General features: G+C 33.4%; 1 protein-coding gene across 7 annotated transcripts in view; it reads left to right on the top strand.

The window, feature by feature from the left end:
• LOC103318176 (sodium/hydrogen exchanger 5-like) overlaps nucleotides 1-22,372 on the top strand; it is a 723,013-nt gene that overhangs the window by 418,450 nt on the left and 282,191 nt on the right. For all 7 annotated transcript variants that reach the window (XR_004345103.1, XR_004226475.1, XM_031921614.1 and 4 more), the window contains exon 8: nucleotides 13,781-13,856. Coding sequence is in view for 5 of the 7 variants with exons in the window: in XM_031921614.1 (XP_031777474.1) it covers nucleotides 13,781-13,856 (76 nt within the window). In the remaining 2 variants the exon portion in view is untranslated. The remainder of the gene's footprint in view (nucleotides 1-13,780; nucleotides 13,857-22,372) is intronic.

The following is a 22,372-nucleotide window of genomic DNA, read 5'->3' as shown; positions in this document are numbered from 1 at the left end:
CTAGTGTCGTTGTACTGATTTTTAGAGGTTAACTTTTCCGTGTTTATTCGGTGTTTGCTGTACTCCTGAGATATTGATTTGGATCTTGAATTCGACGATACTTTCAGACTATATAATTCAATGTTCTATTGGAATATATTGTAATATTTATTAACGCAAGTGGTGATTATTAATTGTGGGCTTTTAGTGTACTAAGTGACTATGAACATGTTGTGCAGTTGTTGTAGTTGTATAACTTATATTTAATAATAATAGACGTTTTTGGATTCAACTTTGGGTTTGGATAATTCAATTTTCAGCCATCAAATGTATGAGTAAAATATTTAAGCTGTGCAATGTAAGTTGATAATGATGACAATAATAAATGTTAGTAAGGTAATGTTTTTTTCTTACGTATACTTATGTTTTTGACATATAATTTCAATCACAATGATATATGTTGTATTTAATTATCAATATAGTTGCTTAGATTAGTTTAATATTATGTAAATAGTGATAATTAACAATACATAATAACTGCAAAAACAGAATCTATTGGCAAGCTTCCAGTTAATTGTTTGTTTTATATTAGTGTTTGTAATAATATGGTATATATCATTGCATTTCATAACCCTTTATAAATACAAACTATACTGCATGTCAAAATTATATTGTTTGAGCATGGTCTGACAGAAAAGATTGATTGCATGTCTAAATTAAGTTCTATTATTGAGGTTATTAACGCATTGTAATACAAGTGTTAAATTACAAAACGTATTCTTTTCAATATCTCCTAACTATAAATATTGCAAGATAAATATTTAAAATTAATATTCCTTATTTAACAAATATACAAGCACACGCTGTTGCATATGTGCGATAATTATGTTTTCAATCCAGCCCAAAAAAGAAGTAATATATTCGCATTCTCAAATTGCATGGAGTTCTTACAAAAATAATTAAGGAACATAATTTATAAACTACATCGATCAAATGTTCCACTTGCAATGATCGAAGTACACTTGTGTGCATGATATAATCACTGTCGCATTAAATTTTTTAATTACGTTGCATGTATAAAAACAAAACAATATCTACAATAGAAAAAACGAAATAAAAAATATTTATTGAATTTTCCCAAAGACTCGAAGGGCTCGAACTGGGTTAATATTTGTAAAAAAAGTAAAATAATTATAGCGAAAAAACTGATTCGTCGGTGCAGCTCGGCAACAAATTTTTTTGATTGCAATGGATGATATGTCATTTCTACGAATGAAAATGAAAGATGTCAAATACCATTTTGACATATACGTATAACTACTATCACCTCTTTAGGCATTTTACTGCACGTATGGAAGGGATCTGCAACATAATTTTGTATCAACGATCTTATGTATAATTCAACGAACTTGTAGCCAAACTTTTAAAAATATCAATCATTTGTTGAATATATAAACTATATGACAATATTAGCAGTAATGGTAATATAGACATGGTGTAGAAGGACGGTCAGTATTGGCGTAGGGGTCCTGCTTTGAAATACACGTAAAGCCTATACTATACAATAGATGTTACCCAGGATTATACAGTAGAAACTTATAACGAACTATACCTTTTACCCAAGATTTCGTCCCTCCAATTTAACCCATTAATTTGGCATATATCTGTAATAAAAATAAGTACTTTGACTCTTTTCAAAAATCCGAAGCCGTTTGTCCATGAGGGTGTTGAAGAGTGTATACAATGTTTACAAAAACAGTAATAAACAAGAGCAATGATGCGAGAGATGCAGTGTTGAATCCTTGTGGCGCCATCTTTGTGAGTTAGGTACTGAGTGACAGTCAAGCGAACAGCTGACGCTTACCCGAACACGAGAAGCACGTTTGTATTTCAAGACTTTTGTAAAAACGAAGGGCTTATGCTTACGAGTAATAGGCTAAAATAGTACCTAGTAACCATAGCAATTGCGCTCTGCTCTTCTTACATCTCGAAACTGACTATTTTTTCTAATATTAATACAATCCAACGCGGAAATGTGAATTTGCCACCTGACGTCAGCGCCACCGGCGCATTTTAGAAACTTTTTATCCGATATTCGCTTAAATGATGGGCTTTGTAATGGTACTCGATTAATAGTAAGGAAAATGATGCAATTCTGTATACAGGCAGAAATAATTAGCGGTAAACAATTTTGTAAAGTTGTTTTAATAACACGGATTGATTTGACATCTTTAAAAGAAGAAATTTATTTTAAAATGACTAGACGACAGTTTCCAGTACGATTAGGATATGTCATTACAACCAACAAATCAGAAGGCCAAACATCTAACAAAGTTGGTGTCTATTTACAAAATCAAGTTTTCTGTCAAGGTCAATTATATGTAGCATTATCCAGGGTAACGTTAAACAAAAATTTAACAATTTTACTTTCAAAAAATTTAAGTTTCAAGGATAAAAGTGAAAATAATGATGATTCAAATAATATATATATACGAAAAATATCATATATTATAAAATGTTAAATAATTAATAAACTAATAAGATATGTCAGTTATTGCGAAAAGATGTGAATGGATTCACGGCACACAGATACCTTAAATGTACTTCAATATAATAGTAGAAGTAGATGTACATAAATTAATAATAAACAAATAAATTATCTTCTATTTTAGATATATATGGGCTACATGCACAGGAAAATTAAAATAACCCAAAATTTTAAATCTAAAAATGTTAAAAACTTCAAAACCCAAAAATATGAAGGCCCAAAATTCTAAAAGCCAAAAAATTTTAAGGCCCAGGAATTTAAAGGCCCAAAATTATATCCGCCTCATAGATGATGTCCAGATGTCAGGGTAACTTCTAGATGTTAAGTTATTGAGAAAAGATGTGAATGGCTTCTTCGTTAAGCACTTTAAGATAATAGTAGAAGTAGAAGATTTCGTTATAATCGACATATATACTGTTATATTACATTATGTTATTATCATATATAGAAAAAAATCGAACTACCGTAACCTTTTAATTTTTTGTAGTTATTATTATAATCTTATTTCTTTTTAATGTTCTTTGGAGCTATAAATATATACACTTAACATCGACCGAGCGACGTTAGGAGCGAGGTGACCCTGCTAGTAAAATATTAAATTGAATTTAATTAAATTAAATTTATATTAATAAATAACTAGCGTGAGTTACCACACAAATAACATTGCTCGGTTTTCATTTGTTAAAATTTAAAATTATTTTTCTAGTAGCATGAGAAATGAGCGCTAATGGTGAACAGTAATAAATCAATAATAATCAATAATAATAACTATTCATTAAATTAATTTAATTAATAATTAATTTAAAGTTTTGTTCCCTTCCTAAAGAAGCCTTGTAATAGTAATTTTTGGAATTCGTGTAAATACATGTGGGAAGTGTGTTTTACCAAGTCTTATTTTCTTTATTTTTACTAGAACATTGTAAGAAAAAAGTCTGTTTTGACACTTTTTGTACGCATTTTTTTTATAGTGATATTTCAGTTTTTTCTGATACAGTTATTGGAAATGTTAATAGAGGTTAATTGCATGATATGTACTGTGACGAGATATGAGTCTGAACCTCAAAATCCACCACCTATCCGTCATACCGCCACCGTACCGAAATACCGTAGCCGCGAACACCGAATCATTCTTGTAACGAAATCGTGTAGATATTCTTGTAAATTGTCAACCGTGTTAGTGTAAAGAAATTTATTTGTAAAGGCGAAATATTTTTAACAAGACGCATAATTGATTACAAATATAAAAACAGACTCTTTTCTTGCCACTTTCCCCTATCCAGATCCTGGAACCGACTGACTATCCAGTCTCCTGGGGAAAGTTAAACCGTTACAATAATAATAATAAAAATAATAATAATACTCATTTATTTATTTGCTTAATAAAGCATTGGTTTTAATATAGTTTTAATTTGTATAATTATTAAATAATTAGTGAAATTAAGTGCGTAGTTTTTCTTTACAAGCATGCGCGTAATTTAACGCGAATTTAGGGAGATCCAATGATTTTATTGTAGGTCCCTTGAACTTTAATTTATTTGGCAATTTTTAGACTAGAGAATATATACTTCTTTATCAACAAATTGCATAACAATTACGAGTAAGAATGTAGAATTAGGGAGATTGAATGATTTTAAAAGCAATAATACAATTGATTTCTGTTTCAGCCGGGATTTAACAACTGATTCCAAATTGCTATTCATTACTTAAGAAATATATTTTGTTATTATTAATATAAAAACAGACTCATTTCTTGCCCCTTTCCCCTATCCAGATCCTGGAACCGACTGACTATCCAGTCTCTTGGGGAAAGTTAAACCGTTTCATGGCGCTCGGACAGGGACCTGATTAAGAATATTTCGCCTAAAATTTTTTTTTACGATAAATTATATACAAAATTTTGTCTCGAAGTAAAGCCAAGGATTTTTTTTTACAATGAGGGTCAGCTGGATTTACCGCCATAACAAGGAGCAGCTTATCGCTGAGCTGCAGGGGAGAAACCTCAACTGCGAGGGTACCGTAGTAGAGCTTCACCAACGACTAGTTCGATATGTCCGAAAGAATCCACAGGATTTCATCGGGAAAGCAGAAGATCCAAATGGGTATGACGAAGAAGCTGATTTGAAACAAGACCTAGAGCTCGAACGCTACGAATTAATCCAACGAACACTTGAAGAGACCCGCAACGCCGGACGCTCATCCACCCCGACCAGATCCACCGACTTTCACCGTGAACAAATTTTTTTTTCTTTTTAGCACGAATTTAAATCGAATTTCAAACCAAATCTGCAGCTAGCAATTATTCTCAACACTTTAAGAAATTTTAAAAGTTCCGGCCTCAGCTTTGGCGTACGACAAAAAAACTGTATCACGCGTCTACAATTTCGTTATATGACTCAAACTTTTGCAAAATGAACAGTCTGGAAAATAATTATTTTTGTCGTTACGATCTGGCGTACAACCCGATCACAATGCTTTAATTTAGACAAATTACCGATATTATCGTAGATAGTACTCACAATATTTAGTTACCACGACTATTAATTCGACCAATTTCTTAACTTGAGTTTTTCGGCAGGAAAGGCAACAAAATTTGTTGCTAACTATATTTAATTCATGTTTTTTAGAAATGTCTTTCGATCAGTCTAAGGGGGCATGTTTAAGGTACATTTAAAGCCCGGATAAAGTAAAGAAGACGGTCCGGATCTTTCAAAAAGCCGTGGCAAGTGACTAAAAACACTTATTTATATAGTGAAATGTCATGAATTTGGTCAATGATTTTACAAGGTATATACATGTTTTTTTTTATAAAAATGGTGTATATTTTATATATTTTCGATAGAATTTTTTTTTTCAATTACAACAAATTAAAAATTTTTAGTAAGAAGAATATCTATTTGTTTCTTCGCAGGATTTAACCCAGGTTTGACCCCTTAAGTTGGAGGCCGTGATCTGTCGACTTGATGTTTTAAATCTCGGCGTCGCCTTGTTGTGCGTCTGCCAGCTCGCTTTAGTCGATCGGCGTGGTCACTACTTTGATGCGTGATAAAGCATCTGCGACGACATTGTCTTGGCCAAAGATATGTCGTATTTGTACTTAAAAGCAAAAATCAGTGTCTCATGGTCCATGTAGACGACTAACGCGCGAGCTTCTACCATGTAGCAGAAATATATGACGCTAGGTAGACAGCGAGTAGTTCACGGTTGAAAGCGCTGTAACGGACTTGCGTCGGGCTTAGTTTTTGAAGTGAATACTTTTATATGCTCGCCGGGTACACATTTTACTGGGGAGTGAATCGGCGAGCGGCGACCGTGATGGCGGCGTGACAGACCGATCGTCACGGAAGCAGCGGCAGCTCTCTTCCCCCACCACGCACTCTTTGCCGCGCATATTAGCATCCTCGCACAGCTCAGCTCTCCCCTTACATATCAGCCGCACTTATTTACACACGCTGCAAGCGGCTATCGGGTTTTCTCGGATTTCGGACGCGCTAATATAGCGATACCTTTTCATGGTACTTCAATTTTTTGCGTCAACGAGACGACGTGACTTTGATTTACAACACGCTTGTGCAAAATGTACTCTCTAACTCTCAGTTTACGCACGTTGTGTCATAAAATATCGTACGATACTATTATTCGTATTATATTTTGCCTATCCTAAATTTACTAGTTGATCAATGATTACTTCACCTGAGATTTTTTAACTCTCTGTCAAAGTTGCGATTAAGTTGAAAAAATAAGAAAATGGAGGCAATTTACGCATCAAAATCACTAAATCAAAAAATTATAAAAATTATTGAAAAAGTCATAATTAAATTTATCCTTGTAGATTACAACTTTGCACTCAACGAAAACACATTTGAATTTGCGTCGGAGACTAATTCATTTCAGTTTTGCCGCGAAGACTATACTTAGTATATATATTTTGAACTCTTGCGCCTAAGAATATAAAGTACATTTGCAGTCCTGCTGCGAAGACTAGTACATTCCTCACTTCGTATACGTTTGATTCTCTGACAACGAAACAATTCAAAATTTTCCAAAATTCCACATCATTTATTTTTTTAAGAAGAATCCTAACGGTTCCCACTGATCGTCTACTCGCTTCTGCAGGACTGAGTCTGAGGCGTCGCAAATCAACGTGAGGTGTGCGCCTTCTTCCGGATGTGCGAGAAGCGCGACTTGCTCGATTATCGGTAATCGACGCACGGCCGTTGGTCGTCCTCGCCTTTTGGTGCCATGTGCAAAGGCGCAGTCCATTCGCCTTTGTCTCGTCTCACCGTGCTTTGCTGCACCATACAAATAAACTTTTATCATGCTAGGCGCAGTAGATCGGGTGTGAGTCAGCGAGGCTTGAACGCCACTGGAGGTCCTGGTTTGTCTTGATGTGATGGCGTGTCGTATGTCTCGTCACGAGTGCTCATCCGTCGGGTCATCCGGGTACTTGGCTAACAGCTGGTAGTAGCTTGAACTTCCGATGATCACTTTGATGCTGAAGCCTTCGTCGGCCCAAAGTGGTCCGCGCAAGGTACGCCGAGACTCGCGGATACAATAAAATAAGAAAAAACGATAAAAAATCCACGCGCCTAAAGTATATTGTATTATGATTCTAATATAATCTGCTTCTGACAGCACTTCTTGGGTGGTGTGGAAAACTGTCATTTAATTCCATCCAATTATAGAATGGTATAAATTCGTATTTAATTGTTACATTTTTCTGTCTTACAAAAGATCCTCGAAATGTTTTACTTCTCAAAGTGTATTGGCAAATAAAATTACATACTTCAAGATGTACCTGTCTTTATACAATGTGATAAAAGTGTATGAGCAAGTTAAAGTATATACTACAAAATGTACCTGTTATCATACGACATGATGACATTGCCAATTGTTAAAAGGGTATTTCTGTGATCTTTCAAACCTTAATTTATTGTTTTGAACTGCTAATGACGTATTATACTACAATTTAAAATATCAACGTAATAAATATATGTCGGTCTTAAGTCTGATCAACCAAGACAGAAGTTTACATTCAATATTAGAATAAAGAAGAAAGAAAGAAAGTACAGAGAGATGAAGAGAAAAGTGGAAGAAAAGTGGAAAGGTAGGTGGAGGGATAGGTGGAGGGGGGTCGTGGGGATTTCAAATTAAAATCACGCTTATAACTATATATATATATATATATATATATATATATATATATATATATATATATATATATATATATATATATTATATATATGGTTTTCTGTGAAATTAAAGATGAAAATTTTAATTTTTGCCCAAACTATATATATGTTCTACCTTATTCACAAAAACATTTTCAGCGCGATTCCTTCACTTGGCTTCGAATTATAGTTGGTCAAAGTTGGGATTTCAAGCAATTTTTGCATTTTTTTCCTATTTTCAATTATTTGTAGCTCATAAGGGATGCATTTCAAACTAAAACGCAGATACTTTTTTTGTAAAATTTTCTGAATATTTTAATAAAAATATTTTCAAATCTCTATATATATGTTAAGGCTACCTTATTAGCGTTTTAAACCTTAAAATGTGAAGATCTGCATGTTTGATCCGGACACCGAGAACCTCAATACAGTAAAAAGATACCTTTTTATAGTAAAAAAGTAGCTGCAAAGTTTCAAAATGGGTCTGACCTTTTACTAGAAGTTATGTAGAAAACAAACATGATATAAAGGCTAATAAGTGGGTTTACACGAACATTTAACACATATAAATAATTCAGTAAATTGTAAGTCTATCGATACAAATAAAGTTACACGGCTAAGTTTAAGTAGTAAAAGTGCAGTAAGCAACAAGTAGTTCACAACTTCAAGAGCTGGGCTTAGCCCGTAGCTACATATCATTATATAATATCAGTATATAACATAATCAGAACAAACTATAATATTTTTGTCTCCAATTGTTTTTTTTTAAGTATCAAATAATAATTTTTTATGCTGCAAGATAGCATTTAAAGTTTACAAATTTATGATGACTCTACTATGAAAGTTTAAATATCAATACTAGATTATTGCGTATCCATAATTTATCAATTGATATTCTTATTTTTGCAACAAACGTATGTCCCTTGCCATATTGAGAAATATGTAGATACTTTTCTAGTTCTAGCAGCCATCTTTATGACCATTTTTATAGTGATTGGATAAAATATATCGTAAGCTTTGGCTATATCGAAAGCTTTGGCTAAATCTAGGAAAGCAACCACTATTGGTTTACTTTGATCTAAACAGTTATATATTATGTTCGATATGTATTGTATTGCATCTTTAGTCCCCCTATTCTTTACGAAGCCATACTGATTTTTTGAGATGATGTTACAACTACTGGCAAAGTTGTACAGTCTGTTATATATTAATTTTTCCAAGATTTTAGCAAGATTTGATATTAATGATATTGGCCTGTAATTTTCTACATAATTTTTCTCTTTTGATTTGTAAATTAGGAGAATATCAGCACTTTTCAATGCTTCTGGCCAAATGACTTTTTCTATCGATAGGTTGCATATATGCACGAGTATATCGATTATACGTCTAGACAAGCTTTTTATTGTTTTTATGTTTGTAGGAATCAGAATAATCGAAATTGGATTTTGTTTAGGCAGTCTTATTGATTTGTTTATTGGTTGCTTAATTTTTTTACTTAGTTCTGCTCCTATGTTACTAAAGTATGTGTTCATAATGTTAGCTATCTCTTTAGGGTTTTGAGTTTTTATTCCATGTTGTTTATTTCTGTTAATAATTTGTGTGATTGGCACCGTTTTTTTTTTTGTGTTTTTGCCTTTTTTTATCTATTAGTCTCCAAAGATCTCTAGAATTCGAACAGTTTTTCTCAACCTCGGCACAATCGTTTTTTAGCTTGGCGTCTTTGACGATTCTATTTAATATTCTCTCATAATTTTTATAATCTTTCTTTAGAGTCTCATTCTTTGGGTCTAGTTGCCAAATTTTATATAATTGTTCCTTTCTATTACAAGAATTTATAATTGCACTTGTTATCCAGATATGTCTTAGCATGTTTTTTCTATTTTCTTATTCTTATTTTTAGTAGTCGTTGACTGGGCAATATTTTTTATTTTGTTAATTATTGAATTAGCAGCCTGGTTAGGATCATTCATTAACAGTATCTCATTCCAATTTTCTTTATCCGCGTTTTCCTTTAATCTCCTATAATCAATGCATTCAATTTTCTCGTGCCAATGACTAATTTTAATTTTTTTAAGCGTTTTTAGTAGCAGATAGTAATCTGTTATTATATGTTCAATTTTACAAGTGTTAGTTACGATTGTGTTAGTTTTAATGAAGATATTGTCAATGCAAGAACCAGTATTATCAGGTGCTGCTGGTCTAGTAATTGTTTGAAAACCTGGTACAAAACCTTTCTCTAAGAAATTATTCAAATACTCCTGACTAATATTGTATAGCTTCAGTATATCTATATTAAAGTCTCCAATAACTTGGTGATTTTAGGTATTTTGTTTTTTTCTTAGGAATTCTTTAATGTTACTAATAAAGTCAGTTTTTGAGATGTCATGTGATCTATACAAGCTAGATATTTTCTTTTCCTTATCTATCTTTAAATAGGTATTTATAACTCTGAGTTTTCCTATTTGTACGATTTCAGTACTCTTCGTTAGGCTTTCAGCAATGTAGACCATTACTTCACCCGAACTATTTATTCTACTATTATTATAATACATTTTATACCTTTTTATTTAAAATTCTTATATTGACGTAAAGAATGTTGTCTTGATTAGTTCTTAGATATTTATTGAAAGCCTTGATGTTTTTAACTGCAGTTTCTTTCTTAACATTTTCATTCTGTATACTTTCTAATACTTCAATGTTGTTATCCATGTGTGTGTTTATCTTCTTAGGTTATGTTGGCTGGCAGTGGGAGACGATAGTAGTGACGAAACTGATCCATGCTTTGTTACCAACTTAGTTTTGTTCGATGCGATGTCTATGTTACCGATGTATCTTGTTATTGTCGGACTCACTGGGTAATCAGTTGACTCCACGTATTTTCTTATTCTCTTCTTGATCACTTGGCAGGACTAGCTATCGTTTGCCACGTGTTGAATGTCATAATTAGTTTTGTACCTATTATTATGAAAAATACAATTTACACATTTTATCTTCGTCGTTTTCACACAGTTTATTAAATTGTGTGAATTCGCGCATTTTAAGCACACTTCATCGTTAAGACATTTATCTCCGCTGTGTCCAAACCTTCCACAGTTGTAGCAAGGCCTTATGTTGATATCATCATATACTCTACAGTTTTGATATCCAATGAAAACTCTGTTCTTGTTATCTTTTATTCTTTTGTATATTTCTGAGGAGACTTCAATTATGATGCTAATCTATTTTGTTTTCTTATTTTTGAAATGGTGGATTGCTGTGCAGCTGGTTTTCATATCTTTAAAATTTCTTTCAATAATGTCGGCTTCCATTTCTTTCAAATTCATCTTCTCAAAATTATCTACTCCTACGACTTTTATCTTGGTTTTTTGATCGCTTCCTTCTTTACTTCACATACTGAAGATTTTTTTTCAGTATTTTAGCATCTATGGTACTATTTTCATTCATACAGTCGATTATTACTTCATTGTCATTTTTGAAGAATATTTTCTTTGTTTGTACTGATTTCTTTTTATTTAGATAGTGCGTGACTGAATGTGATGAATTACTTCTGTCATCAGTATTCTTCTTTTTTATAATTAGTTTAGGATTATCCAATCACTATAAAAATGGTCATAAAGATGTCTGCTAGAACTAGAAAAGAATCTACATATTTCTCAATATGGCAGGGAACATACGTTTGTTGCAAAAAATAAGAATCAATTGATAAATTATGGATACGCAATAATCTAGTATTGATATTTAAACTTTCATAGTAGAGTCATCATAAATTTGTAAACTTTAAATGCTATCTTGCAGCACAAAAAATTATTATTTGATACTTAAAAAAAACAATTGGAGACAAAAATATTATAGTTTGTTCTGATTATGTTATATATTGATATTATATAATGATATATAGCTACGGGCTAAGCCCAGCTCTTGAAGTTGTGAACTACTTGTTGCTTACTGCACTTTTACTACTTAAACTTAGCCGCGTAACTTTATTTATATCGATAGACTTACAATTTACTGAATTATTTATATGTGTTAAATTTTCGTGTAAAACCACTTATCAGCCATTATAACATGTTTGTTTACTACATAACTTTTAGTAATAGGTCAGACCCATTCTGAAACTTTACAGCTACTTTTTTACTGTATTGAGGTGGTCTGAGTCCGGATCAAACATTCAGATTTTCAAATTTCAAGGTTTAAAATGCAAATAAGGTAGCCTCAACACAGATATATATATATATATATATATATATATATATATATATATATATATATAAACACAGATATATATATATATATATATATATATATATATATATATATATATATATATATAGGGCTTTAAAAGTATTTTTATTGAAAAATTCAGAAAATTTTGCAAACAAGTATTAAGGTAGTTTTAGTATATACATCACTCTGGTCACTTCCGGATCATTTTGTAATTTTTTCGGTTACTTGCACTTTACCTTCAGTTCACTTCCGGTTAGTTTTGATCAAGTTCCGGTCTACTTCCGAACGACATCCGTTCTACTTCTTCTGGTCAACTTTCGATCTACTTCCGGACAACTTCCATTCTACTTCTGGTCAACTTCTGGTTTACCCCAACCCCTAAGGAGGGTAGTTTTGGGGATGAAGTGATTTCATAGCCGGAGACTACCAGACATATTTTAATATGATAGAGGAAGAGGATTTTCACCATGCTTCTTAAAGGTATATATGTGTAAAAAATATAGACGCTTTATCCTACCGTTAAAAATTGTATTAAAATTTCTTTTTTTTTAAACATTTTTTAGCGGAATGTTGATCGAAAAAATCTCCGAGGACTCTTAAAACATCGATTCTTTTATAAATATCACATTTTTATCATGATTTTTGCAATATATATGTGCGAAGATTTATAATCCATCATTCTACTGTAAAAAATTTACATCAATTCTTTTTTTAACATTTTTTTAGCGTCCTCCTTGACCTTTTCCACTTGTACTGATTTCCTGCCATTTTCCGAAGCAACCTGGGATTGGACTTGGACGTAGATGTTCTTTTCTTGGGCTTTAGCACGTGGGTGACCTGTCCTTTGTCGTGTCCGAGCTTGTCATTCCTTTGTCTTTCTCGCACTTTTCTTTCGCATTACGATTAACATAGTAGACGCAAGCTGAGCTCATAACCTGTCGAAATATTAGAATAAACGCATAAAGGACAACACAAAAGATTATTTGGTAAGAACATGCTTATTGAACTTAAACGTGAATAAAACGTGAGACTAGAGCTAAAGCGTGTAGCGTGCTTGAGGAGCAAAGGAAAAGTAAGGCGGCGAGCGGAGAGCGCTGCCGAGCTCAGCGACGAGTCGCGTGGTTGCGGCACTTCTGAGAGGCGCCGAGACAAGATGGAACGCATGTAGTGTCGAGAGTGGGCGTTATATTATAACAGTTGCACGCGAGGGTCGATATTTTATTCTGCGTCTGGTGTTAAGCTAAATGTTAAATAAACACGAAATATTATCAGTAATGGTGTCTGTTTGCAAATCGGATTCAGTGAATGTGCGTGTTAGAATATCCGTTTGAAATTTGGGTTTAATATAATGCTTTATTTACAGAATTCACTGTCACCCGTGCAGTCGTATGAGGTCTTGAAAGAAAGGTTGCGCTGAGTTGAAAGAGTTAGCCTTCAGTGTGAGTCTAAGCTGATGCTATGCACGTATTTGGCGACTCGTGCTTGATTGCTCTATAACTAGCTATATATACGTGTAAACCTTTGCACGTGACACTCTAATTAACGTATCCTCTTGGATTTGAATTATTCGATGAACGTTCGTTAAATACTTAAAACATCTAAAGCTTAATCCCTAGCGTTCTTAATGGTAATACAAGAATTATAAGGAACGCGAATCAGAAATACGGATTTTATTAAATAACCTACAAAGGCTTCAAACTGTTGGCGCTCAGCAGGCGGCAAAATTTATTTTAAGTATGACATGATAAGGAGTGCGCGAAGCGCACTTAAATTTTCTAGTAACTGATAAAATATGGTTAGGATTAATAACTGCATTCAATAAGATATAACACATTTTCACATAACATTTTTTTATTCATAGGATGGGAAACAAAATCACGTTAGTTTTCCGGAATCTCCTTCAGATTTTTTAAATAAACATCTTGAACTAAAAAAAGGTACGTCATTTTTTATCACTTACAATTCTAGCTCATTATACAATTTATTAATTTATTTATTGGCCATATACACTCCTTAAAAAGTCATCCTGTAGAGGCAAACCTAGTTGCCTGTACATAGAAATGGTACAAAAACAAAACTTATAACACCGGCACACAAGAAAAAACAAAAATATCTGATCCCGGCACGTGACACATCTATTCCTACGTATTTTGGTTCGCTAAATACGAATTTGGTACGAGAATTTCTTCATCACCCACCAGTTTTATTTAAATTGGAAGTATTGATCAGTAAATTCGAGAAATGGACATTTTTGCAAATTTTTCGGTATTTACTAAGTTTAGAAGATAATTTAGTATTAAAAATATGTTTTTTTGTTTATTTTGACCCGCGAAATACGAATCTGATGTCAGATTTGATCCACAACTCTTCATTGTTTTTCAATCACGAAAATAATTTATAAAAAAAAAAAATAGAAAAAATCAGCTTTTTTCGTGATTTTTGAGCTGTTTACCATGCCTAAAGTCGAACTTCCTATTTAACAGACATTTTTTAATATAATTTAAGTCACTGAATGCAAATCTAATTTAATCTAAGGCCGATACGCTCTTCTTTAAAAAAGTAAAATAATCCAAATAGGAATATTTGTAACAATAAAATCAAGTTCTATCATTTTTTGGCGATGATCGAAGTGACGCAATTTATTTCTATAAGCAAACATGTATTTAAATAATTTATCACTAAGCTTTGAATTTTTAGTCAATGATGGACATTAAGGAACAATTTTCTCCTACAATGACTTTCTTTATTTCGATGTTTGCTACCTCAGTGATTTATTTTAGGAATGCTCCAAGCAGTTCATAAGCTTTGCCACAGGTTTTAAATATGAATTTTAATCATTTTAGCACAAATTTATAGATATTTTCATTTTTAGTCGGAGATACAGGGTCTCTGCCATTCTGGGACCCATACAGGAACATTTGCACTATAAAAAGGTATCTTCATGAATTTTATGGTGGTAGTCCAGATCGAACTCTTACTTTCACCAATATTAAGGTTTAAATGGCTTATAGGATGATTAAAAAAATTCAAAATAGTGTTTATCAAAAATCAAAAAATGGCTATTAAAAAAAATAGTTGAGAAAATAAAAAATAACTGTTTTTCTCGAATTCAGAATCGAAAATAGATATGCACGTCAAATTTTATTGATATTGACGAAGTAGTTTTAGAAATATCACGGTATACACACACACATCCATATGGACATTATCTAAAAATACTTGATTTGAACTTCTAACACACCAAAAAGTATTTTCTCGAAGTTTTGACGAAACTCTAAATTTTACTATTACAAAGCTTCCTCTAGGAGAAAGCAATAGTGATAATAAGCTTGTTTTTATTAATAATATTACAAATTATGTTCAATACATAGTTTAGCACGTCCGTAGTGCCTCTATTTTTAATAAAACAAAATTAATTGTCTGATATAATTTTACATTTCGTCAAAAACATATACAATCTGTTGTAAATTATTTACTTCAATATTTGTATATAAGAGTAATTGGTCTGTAATTCGACATACCAGACCTATCTGCAGCTTTAAATATAGGGACTATGTCAGCGTGATTTAGTGCGTTTAGCACGTTGATCCTTGAAAAAACAGATTAATAATGTATTCCAACAGTATCCCTATATTACTAGCAATTACTTTGATTGTTTTTGCATTGATATTATCATCACCGTCAGTTTTTCTTTTCCTGGAATCTATAGTTTTTACAATTTTAAAACTGTTTGTTGTATATATAAAAATTGATTTGTTATATCTATCTGGAAGTTTCAGTTGATCGATATCCAAATTTTAAATCTGGTTACTTAAATTAATGCCTACTTTGCAAAAATAATCATTCATTGTGTTTGCTATACGAACTTTATCTTTTATTTTCTGGTTATTTACAACTAAATGTTTAAGTGCCTTGCTTTTTCGAATATTTTTTTCCAGCTTAGTATTAATGATGTTCCATAGCTTGTAAAGGTTCTTTTTAATGATAGGAGGACTACAGAATATCAAAGGGAGAAATCATACATGAGAGTTTAGGTAACAGAATAAGTATCTTTATTATATTCAATTTGTCTATCAGAATCACTACCAACTGCAATTATAAGTCGCAAGTAGGTAGCAATTTAGATAGCATATGTAGAGAGCTAAGGTGTGGCTCTCTAGACGCTTCAGCGCCGACTGCCGATTGCAAATCATACGGGCCAGTCGTTAATTCGTTTCGCCGCTGATCTTCAAACCATACACGCTCTAGACGTTCACAGACGTCTTTACTCTCCTTGCTTTATACTCCTTCTCTTTCTCATCATCTGCGCACGCATTCCTTCTCCTCTCGTTTTACCCTCACTCTTTCCATCTCTCGAACTTATACATACATATGTCACACTTATTGTCTCGCGTCTCTCACTATCTGCGCACGCATTTCATATGATTGGAATCGAATTGTAGCGGTCCGTTACAAACTGCCTTGAATTGTCGATATTAATTCTTATATTATTATTTTTAAATTTATATTTTGCATCTTAAATGACTATTTTAAATTTTTTCGTAATTTTTTAGTACTGAGTTTGTTGGGTTATTTTTCCGTAGTTTATGCCAATTTGTTTTCGTCTTACAAGACACATTCCTGTCAAAAATATGAAGGTTGATACTACCTTGATTGAACCTGGATTCCAACCTTGATATCAACCTTGATTTCATTTCAATCAAAACGAATATTAAACGTGAATTGCAGGTTTAACAGGATAAATATTGATAATGCATAAGTAAAGGCATCGATTGTTAAAATTTATAATCTATACGAATAACAATTAAGAAACGAAAATTACAAATAGCTGATATAAAATGACCGACCACGGCATGCGTTTTTGTATTATATGGCTCTGAAAATTTGTTTTTAGTCGTATTTTTGCCATCGCTTAACCAAAATTTGACAATGACAATTCGAAATGGCCGACCACTGCATGCGTTTTTGTACTATATGGCTTTGAAAATTTGTTTCTTGTCGTATTTTTATTAATGGGAAAGTACGCAAAAGAAACGAAAAAGCACATCAGTCCTAAGATTTTAGGGTCGCTGAACACAAATTTGATAACAGATTTGCATAATTATTTTTCAAACAATGCTGTTTATGAAATTATTACGCTGATCACAAATCTGTTACTAGATTTGCGAAATCATTTGCTTAAACAATCGTTTTTACATAAATTATGGCGAAATTCACTTTTTTCATACGATTCATAAAGATGATCAAATATATACCGTTTTTGGGGTTGCTAAGCATGAATCTGACATCGAAATTCTGGTATTGTGACAAAAAAATATTAATCGTTTCATATTGATAAATTTTTTATTTTAAAACTGTATTGGCACATCAGAGAAAGGCGAGGATAAAATGTAAGGCCAAAATTGTTCAACTAACGTTTTCCACGCGACCTTATTTTAAAAAAACATTCACCAAAATCCTACGTTAGCACATCGGACGAAGGCAAGCAAAACGAAGAATGCATCTAAACCAAAAATACTTAAACCAAAGTACCCCACACTTCCCGAGTAAAATAACTTATAATAAATCTAAAACCTAAATATGTAAAGCCAATTTTTCCACGCTCCCCGAGTACAATAATTTACTTTAAAAATACGTCGGGACGTTGAAAGAAGGCAAGTAAAGCGAGAAATGAATCCAAACCCAAAACGCTTAAACCCAACCCCACGCTCTCTGAGTGTAATAATTTATTTTAACTACACTTCGCACATTAAAAGCAGGCAAGCTAAACGGGTAATAAATTTATAATCTAAATGTGTAAACAAATTACTTCACGGTCCCCGAGTAGAATAATTTAATTTGAAAACACGTCAGCACATCGATGGAAGACGAGCAAAGCGAGGAATAAATCTAAAACCTAAATGTGTATACCCAATTGCCCCACACTCCCCGAGTACAATAATTTACTTCAAAAATACTTCTGGACATTGAAAGAAGGCAAGCAAAGCGAGAAATAAATCTAAAACCTAAATGTGTAAAACCATGATCCCATGACCCATTCACCATGATCTTGCTTCCAAGAAGCACTGCGCGATGTATGTGAAGCATTCCGTTTATGCTTGAAATGCGTCATTGAATAAGATAGCGCATGTATCTTATTAGAAGTAGAGGTAACCTCATTCGCTGTTTGACGAGTTGACTCCAATGCATGTGCTATTTCGGTTTCTTGGCGATTATTTCGTCGCGCATATCACGATCGGTGAGACCATGTAGGAGCTGCTCAATCAGCATCCTGTTGAAAAATGTGTCGTATTCGCAGAACGTAGCCCCTTGCTTTAATCGTAGTGAGAAATTAGCAATTGATTCATTCTGTAGCTGTACAATTTGTCGGAACTTAACACTTTCTTAATATTTATTTTTCTTGACGTCGAAATATGCAATTAAAACAGTGCGAATTTGTTGATACGTACGACTTTCTGGTGTATCAGTTGTAATGCCCACTCGAATCTCTTGCAATAATCGTTGACTGTCGTTCTGTCGGACGACCGATATTCTTGATACTTAAACGGAGGAGCTTTGGGTTGAACTTGAGAAGTAGATTCAGGCTGGCTTGTAACAGGAGTGGTAACTTGTGGAATAGCAATCATCAGAGCATCCGCAAACGCCTGCGCCACAGCAGCAATCGATGCAGTAGAAGGTTCCTCTACGTTCGACATGGTTATGTTGACGTTGATTTGCATTGAAAATATGCACTTTTCACTAATTCTCTTTGCTTGATATTGAAGTAGAATATAGAAAATCAAGTAATCGGCGTATTTTCGAAACCAATTCTGACACCAAAGTATTGTATATGTATAGAGTAAACTTATGTAATACTATGTTTACCTGTGTTTACTCAAATATAGGTTTATTTTGAATGACAGTTATTAATTACAATCAATAATATGAAGTTGCATAAAAAACAATAGAACTTAAAAAGAACGTTAATTGAAAATATACTACAGTAGGACTTTTGGAAAATGAGTTGGAAAGGGAAGCTTTGGTTTGTCTGTATAAATAGTCCCAGCGCATGCTATAATAAGTTAGTCCTTGATTTTTTTCCATACCATTAATCTTTATAACTAAACATCATATTTTTAGGATCACTTCAAGCAAACTGCAAGGATGATGAAAAGTTACAAGACAGGGGTGGAGGTTCTAGCTGATCTCACTAGTGTGAATAATCCAGAGCTTCGTGATCGGTTCAGCGAAATATGCCAGCTGCTGGACAATATCCATCATATATTCGAGAGACATTACCGCTTTAGTCTTGTGCTCAAATCCGAAAAAGAGCTGCTTCACGAATTTCAGCAATTCGTGAACACTCTTGAAGAAGCGTATGCTGTGGCGTCCTCAGTTATGAGACATTTTCTGGAGCAGCCGCTTTGTTATGCACGCTCAACTCTCGTAAAACAAAAAGGAGATGCACTTAAAGCCGCGTAGGATTTGGCACGTGAGCAGGCGCTCATAGAGAAGAAGCTCTACAGCGAAAATATATGGATAATCACCAGCAAAGATAAAAGACTCCTGCTGGGTGATGAAGTCATCTCTGCATATATATATATATATATATATATATATATATGGAACGTTCCACGTCAAACGTAACAAAGCTCTGCCCAAAATTCCTTTTGATCTAAAAATTTTTAAAAATATGGGAAATTTAGCATTTTTTAAATATCAGCTTTTTTATGTATTAAGACATCAGCTGTGTTTACTCGGTGTAAAACACATCCCAGGACTATATCAGCTGTGTTTTGAAATATTTGCTGTCTGCTAGAAGAACAGCAGAACGGTCGCTCTGTCCTTCTCAGGCACATTGATTCTAACCTGTCCACAGGTGGCGCGCGGGCGCGCGATATTTGAATTCAAATAAATGTCCCTACGTATCCATCGGAGCCTTATATAAGAAGCGAAACTAGAAATTTATCTCCAAAATAACGCAAAAAAATCTTATCAATACGCACTAATATATTTACTAAAATATGTATGCGGAGCATAATATACGTATATAATACGGTAAAAAAATAGTATTTTTAACATTTACAATAAAAATTTAATTCAGATTGAATTTATAAAACTTAAAATTAAAATAATTAGTCGTATTAGATACAAAATGAAAAATACGCAATTTTACGAAAAAAACGATAAAAATTTTGTTTTAGTATTTTGCTTGTAACTTTGCGGGAATTTTTTTTTTTAAACGGGTTTTAGGAGCGTGTTCTACGGAACATTTCCTGTCTAAATAAGCAATACAAAAAATCGATTGTTTTGAAGTTTAAAGGTGTTGTGTCCCCTTTAATCAGAGAAACTGCACTTGCAGAAAACGCACAAAATGAAATTGAAGGTCTGAGTGCATATAGTCTGTATGCACTGTTAACTTCAATCAATGGAGATCCAAAATCCTATAGAGAAGCGGTATCATCACCAGAGGTAGACAGATGGCAAGAAGTCATAAGCAGGGAAAAGGAAGCATTGCAGATAAACCAGGTATATAAGTGGTCAGTAGAACATGTAAAGATGGAAAGAAGCTGAACATCTTAGACTCGAGATGAGTCTTCAAACGTAAAGATAACGGAACTAAATACCCAAACTACAAGGCAAGAATTGTTATAAGAGGATTCAAAGATTCGAACCCTTACGATCTTTGCGAAACATACGCATCGTATCTCGCCTTGCGCTTGTGAGAGCAGTTCTGGCCATAGCAAATAAACACGACTATGTAATGTGGCAACTGGACGTCAAAGCAGCATTTATTCACAGTCCAATAAAAAGGGAAATATTCTGAAAGATACAAGATGGTTTCGAAGAATATGAAAACCAGAGACAGACAAAAGTCTAGAAGCTCCACAAATCCTTGTCTGGATTAGAAACAAGTCCAAAGAATCAAAACGCACACTTTTCAGAGTTTGCTAAGCAACTAGGTTTCATGGCAAACAACAGAGATCCGTGTTTGTTTGTGTCTGTTAAAAACAACAGCCAAATAATAATGCTCTTGTATGTTAATGACAGGTTGCTGACAGGCAATAACAAACCCAAGATGAAAGAAGTGTAGGGAGAACTGAGTAAAAAGTTCGACATGAAGTTCCTTGGTGAGCCGAAAGAGTTTCTAGGAATCACCATAACCAGGAATAGTAAAGAGAGAACGCATAAACAAGTCTAAGTAGCTCTGTCTACGTGCCAAGCCGAATACGTAGCCATGAGTGATGCCTGTAGGGAATCAATCAGCATGTGCTTGTCACTGAAAGTAATTCCGGACATGATGTACTTTCCACTCATCATGTGGTGCGACAACAAAGCAGCAGTAGCTTGCACAAAGATGGATAAAAGTAATAAACTAAGGCATATGCCAGGAGTGTGTGAAGACTATGTCAAACAATGCGGCCAACTAGGATATATAAAAGTAGAATGGATTGAATCAAAGGAGCAAAGAGCAGATATTTTCACTATGACTTTGCCCTCTGATAGCCACAATAGGTTGGCCAAATTGTTACTAGGTAATTAATATAGTTTTCACGTTACAGAGTAACTTCACTAAGATGATCACGAGCAGAGGCGCAATAGAAGACAGCTAAGTAGCGGATCACGAGGAAGACTTGACGATTTCGAGCGTAATCGCGAGGGAGTGTTGGAATATAAGCACTAACATCCGACATACGTCCCTTACCGACCGGTCGCAGCGATCGATGACGTTGAGTAGAAGGGACCACGTGATCTGCCGCTCAGCTCGGCGGCGCACGCGGGCTGCCGCCTCACTGTTTGCCAGCTCTCTGAGCAAGCAACATCTCGCGTACCACGCCACGTTTCTCTTACCACGCTCTGTCACTTTTACTTAATAAAGCCACCTTTAGTTCGTTTCTTCTATCCGAGTGTACTCATTTTGATATTCGTAGTAAAAAATATTTACACAAGTCGAAAAATCCATTATTTTATTTATTTGATTTAAATATGTAATGATAGTGCATAGCATATAAAAAAATTCATATTATTTAATATACAATAAAACACTTAAACATTTCATTAACATATTTTATTGGAAAATATAATAATTTATGATATTTCATTATTTTTAAACGTGTTTCACATTAAAATTTAGTGAACAAAACAGATTATTTACCAGTAAAACTACCGTTTTTTACATCAATTGATTATTTAAAATATAGCACATGGAATAATAAATGAATGAATTAGTATAATAAAAAAATTGAAATAAGGGTGTCTTATTAGAACATCTATATCTAATTATTACGACAGTCTCAACCTTGTCATACGCAGAGAGCAAGTTTTATTTATACAAGAATCACTCAACTACGGATGAGAGCACCAGATCTCGATCAAAATTATCGTCAAATAACTGTCATATCTCGTAGACAATGTCTAGGTGTCAGGACGACTCTCAGGATGACAAGACATCGTCTACAAATGAGTGCACTAT

This window comes from Nasonia vitripennis (assembly GCF_009193385.2).
Source record: "Nasonia vitripennis strain AsymCx chromosome 1 unlocalized genomic scaffold, Nvit_psr_1.1 chr1_random0002, whole genome shotgun sequence".
Lineage (NCBI taxonomy): Eukaryota > Metazoa > Arthropoda > Insecta > Hymenoptera > Pteromalidae > Nasonia > Nasonia vitripennis.
The sequence above is the reverse complement of the archived record's forward strand: the minus strand, read 5'-3'. Positions and strand labels throughout refer to the sequence as shown.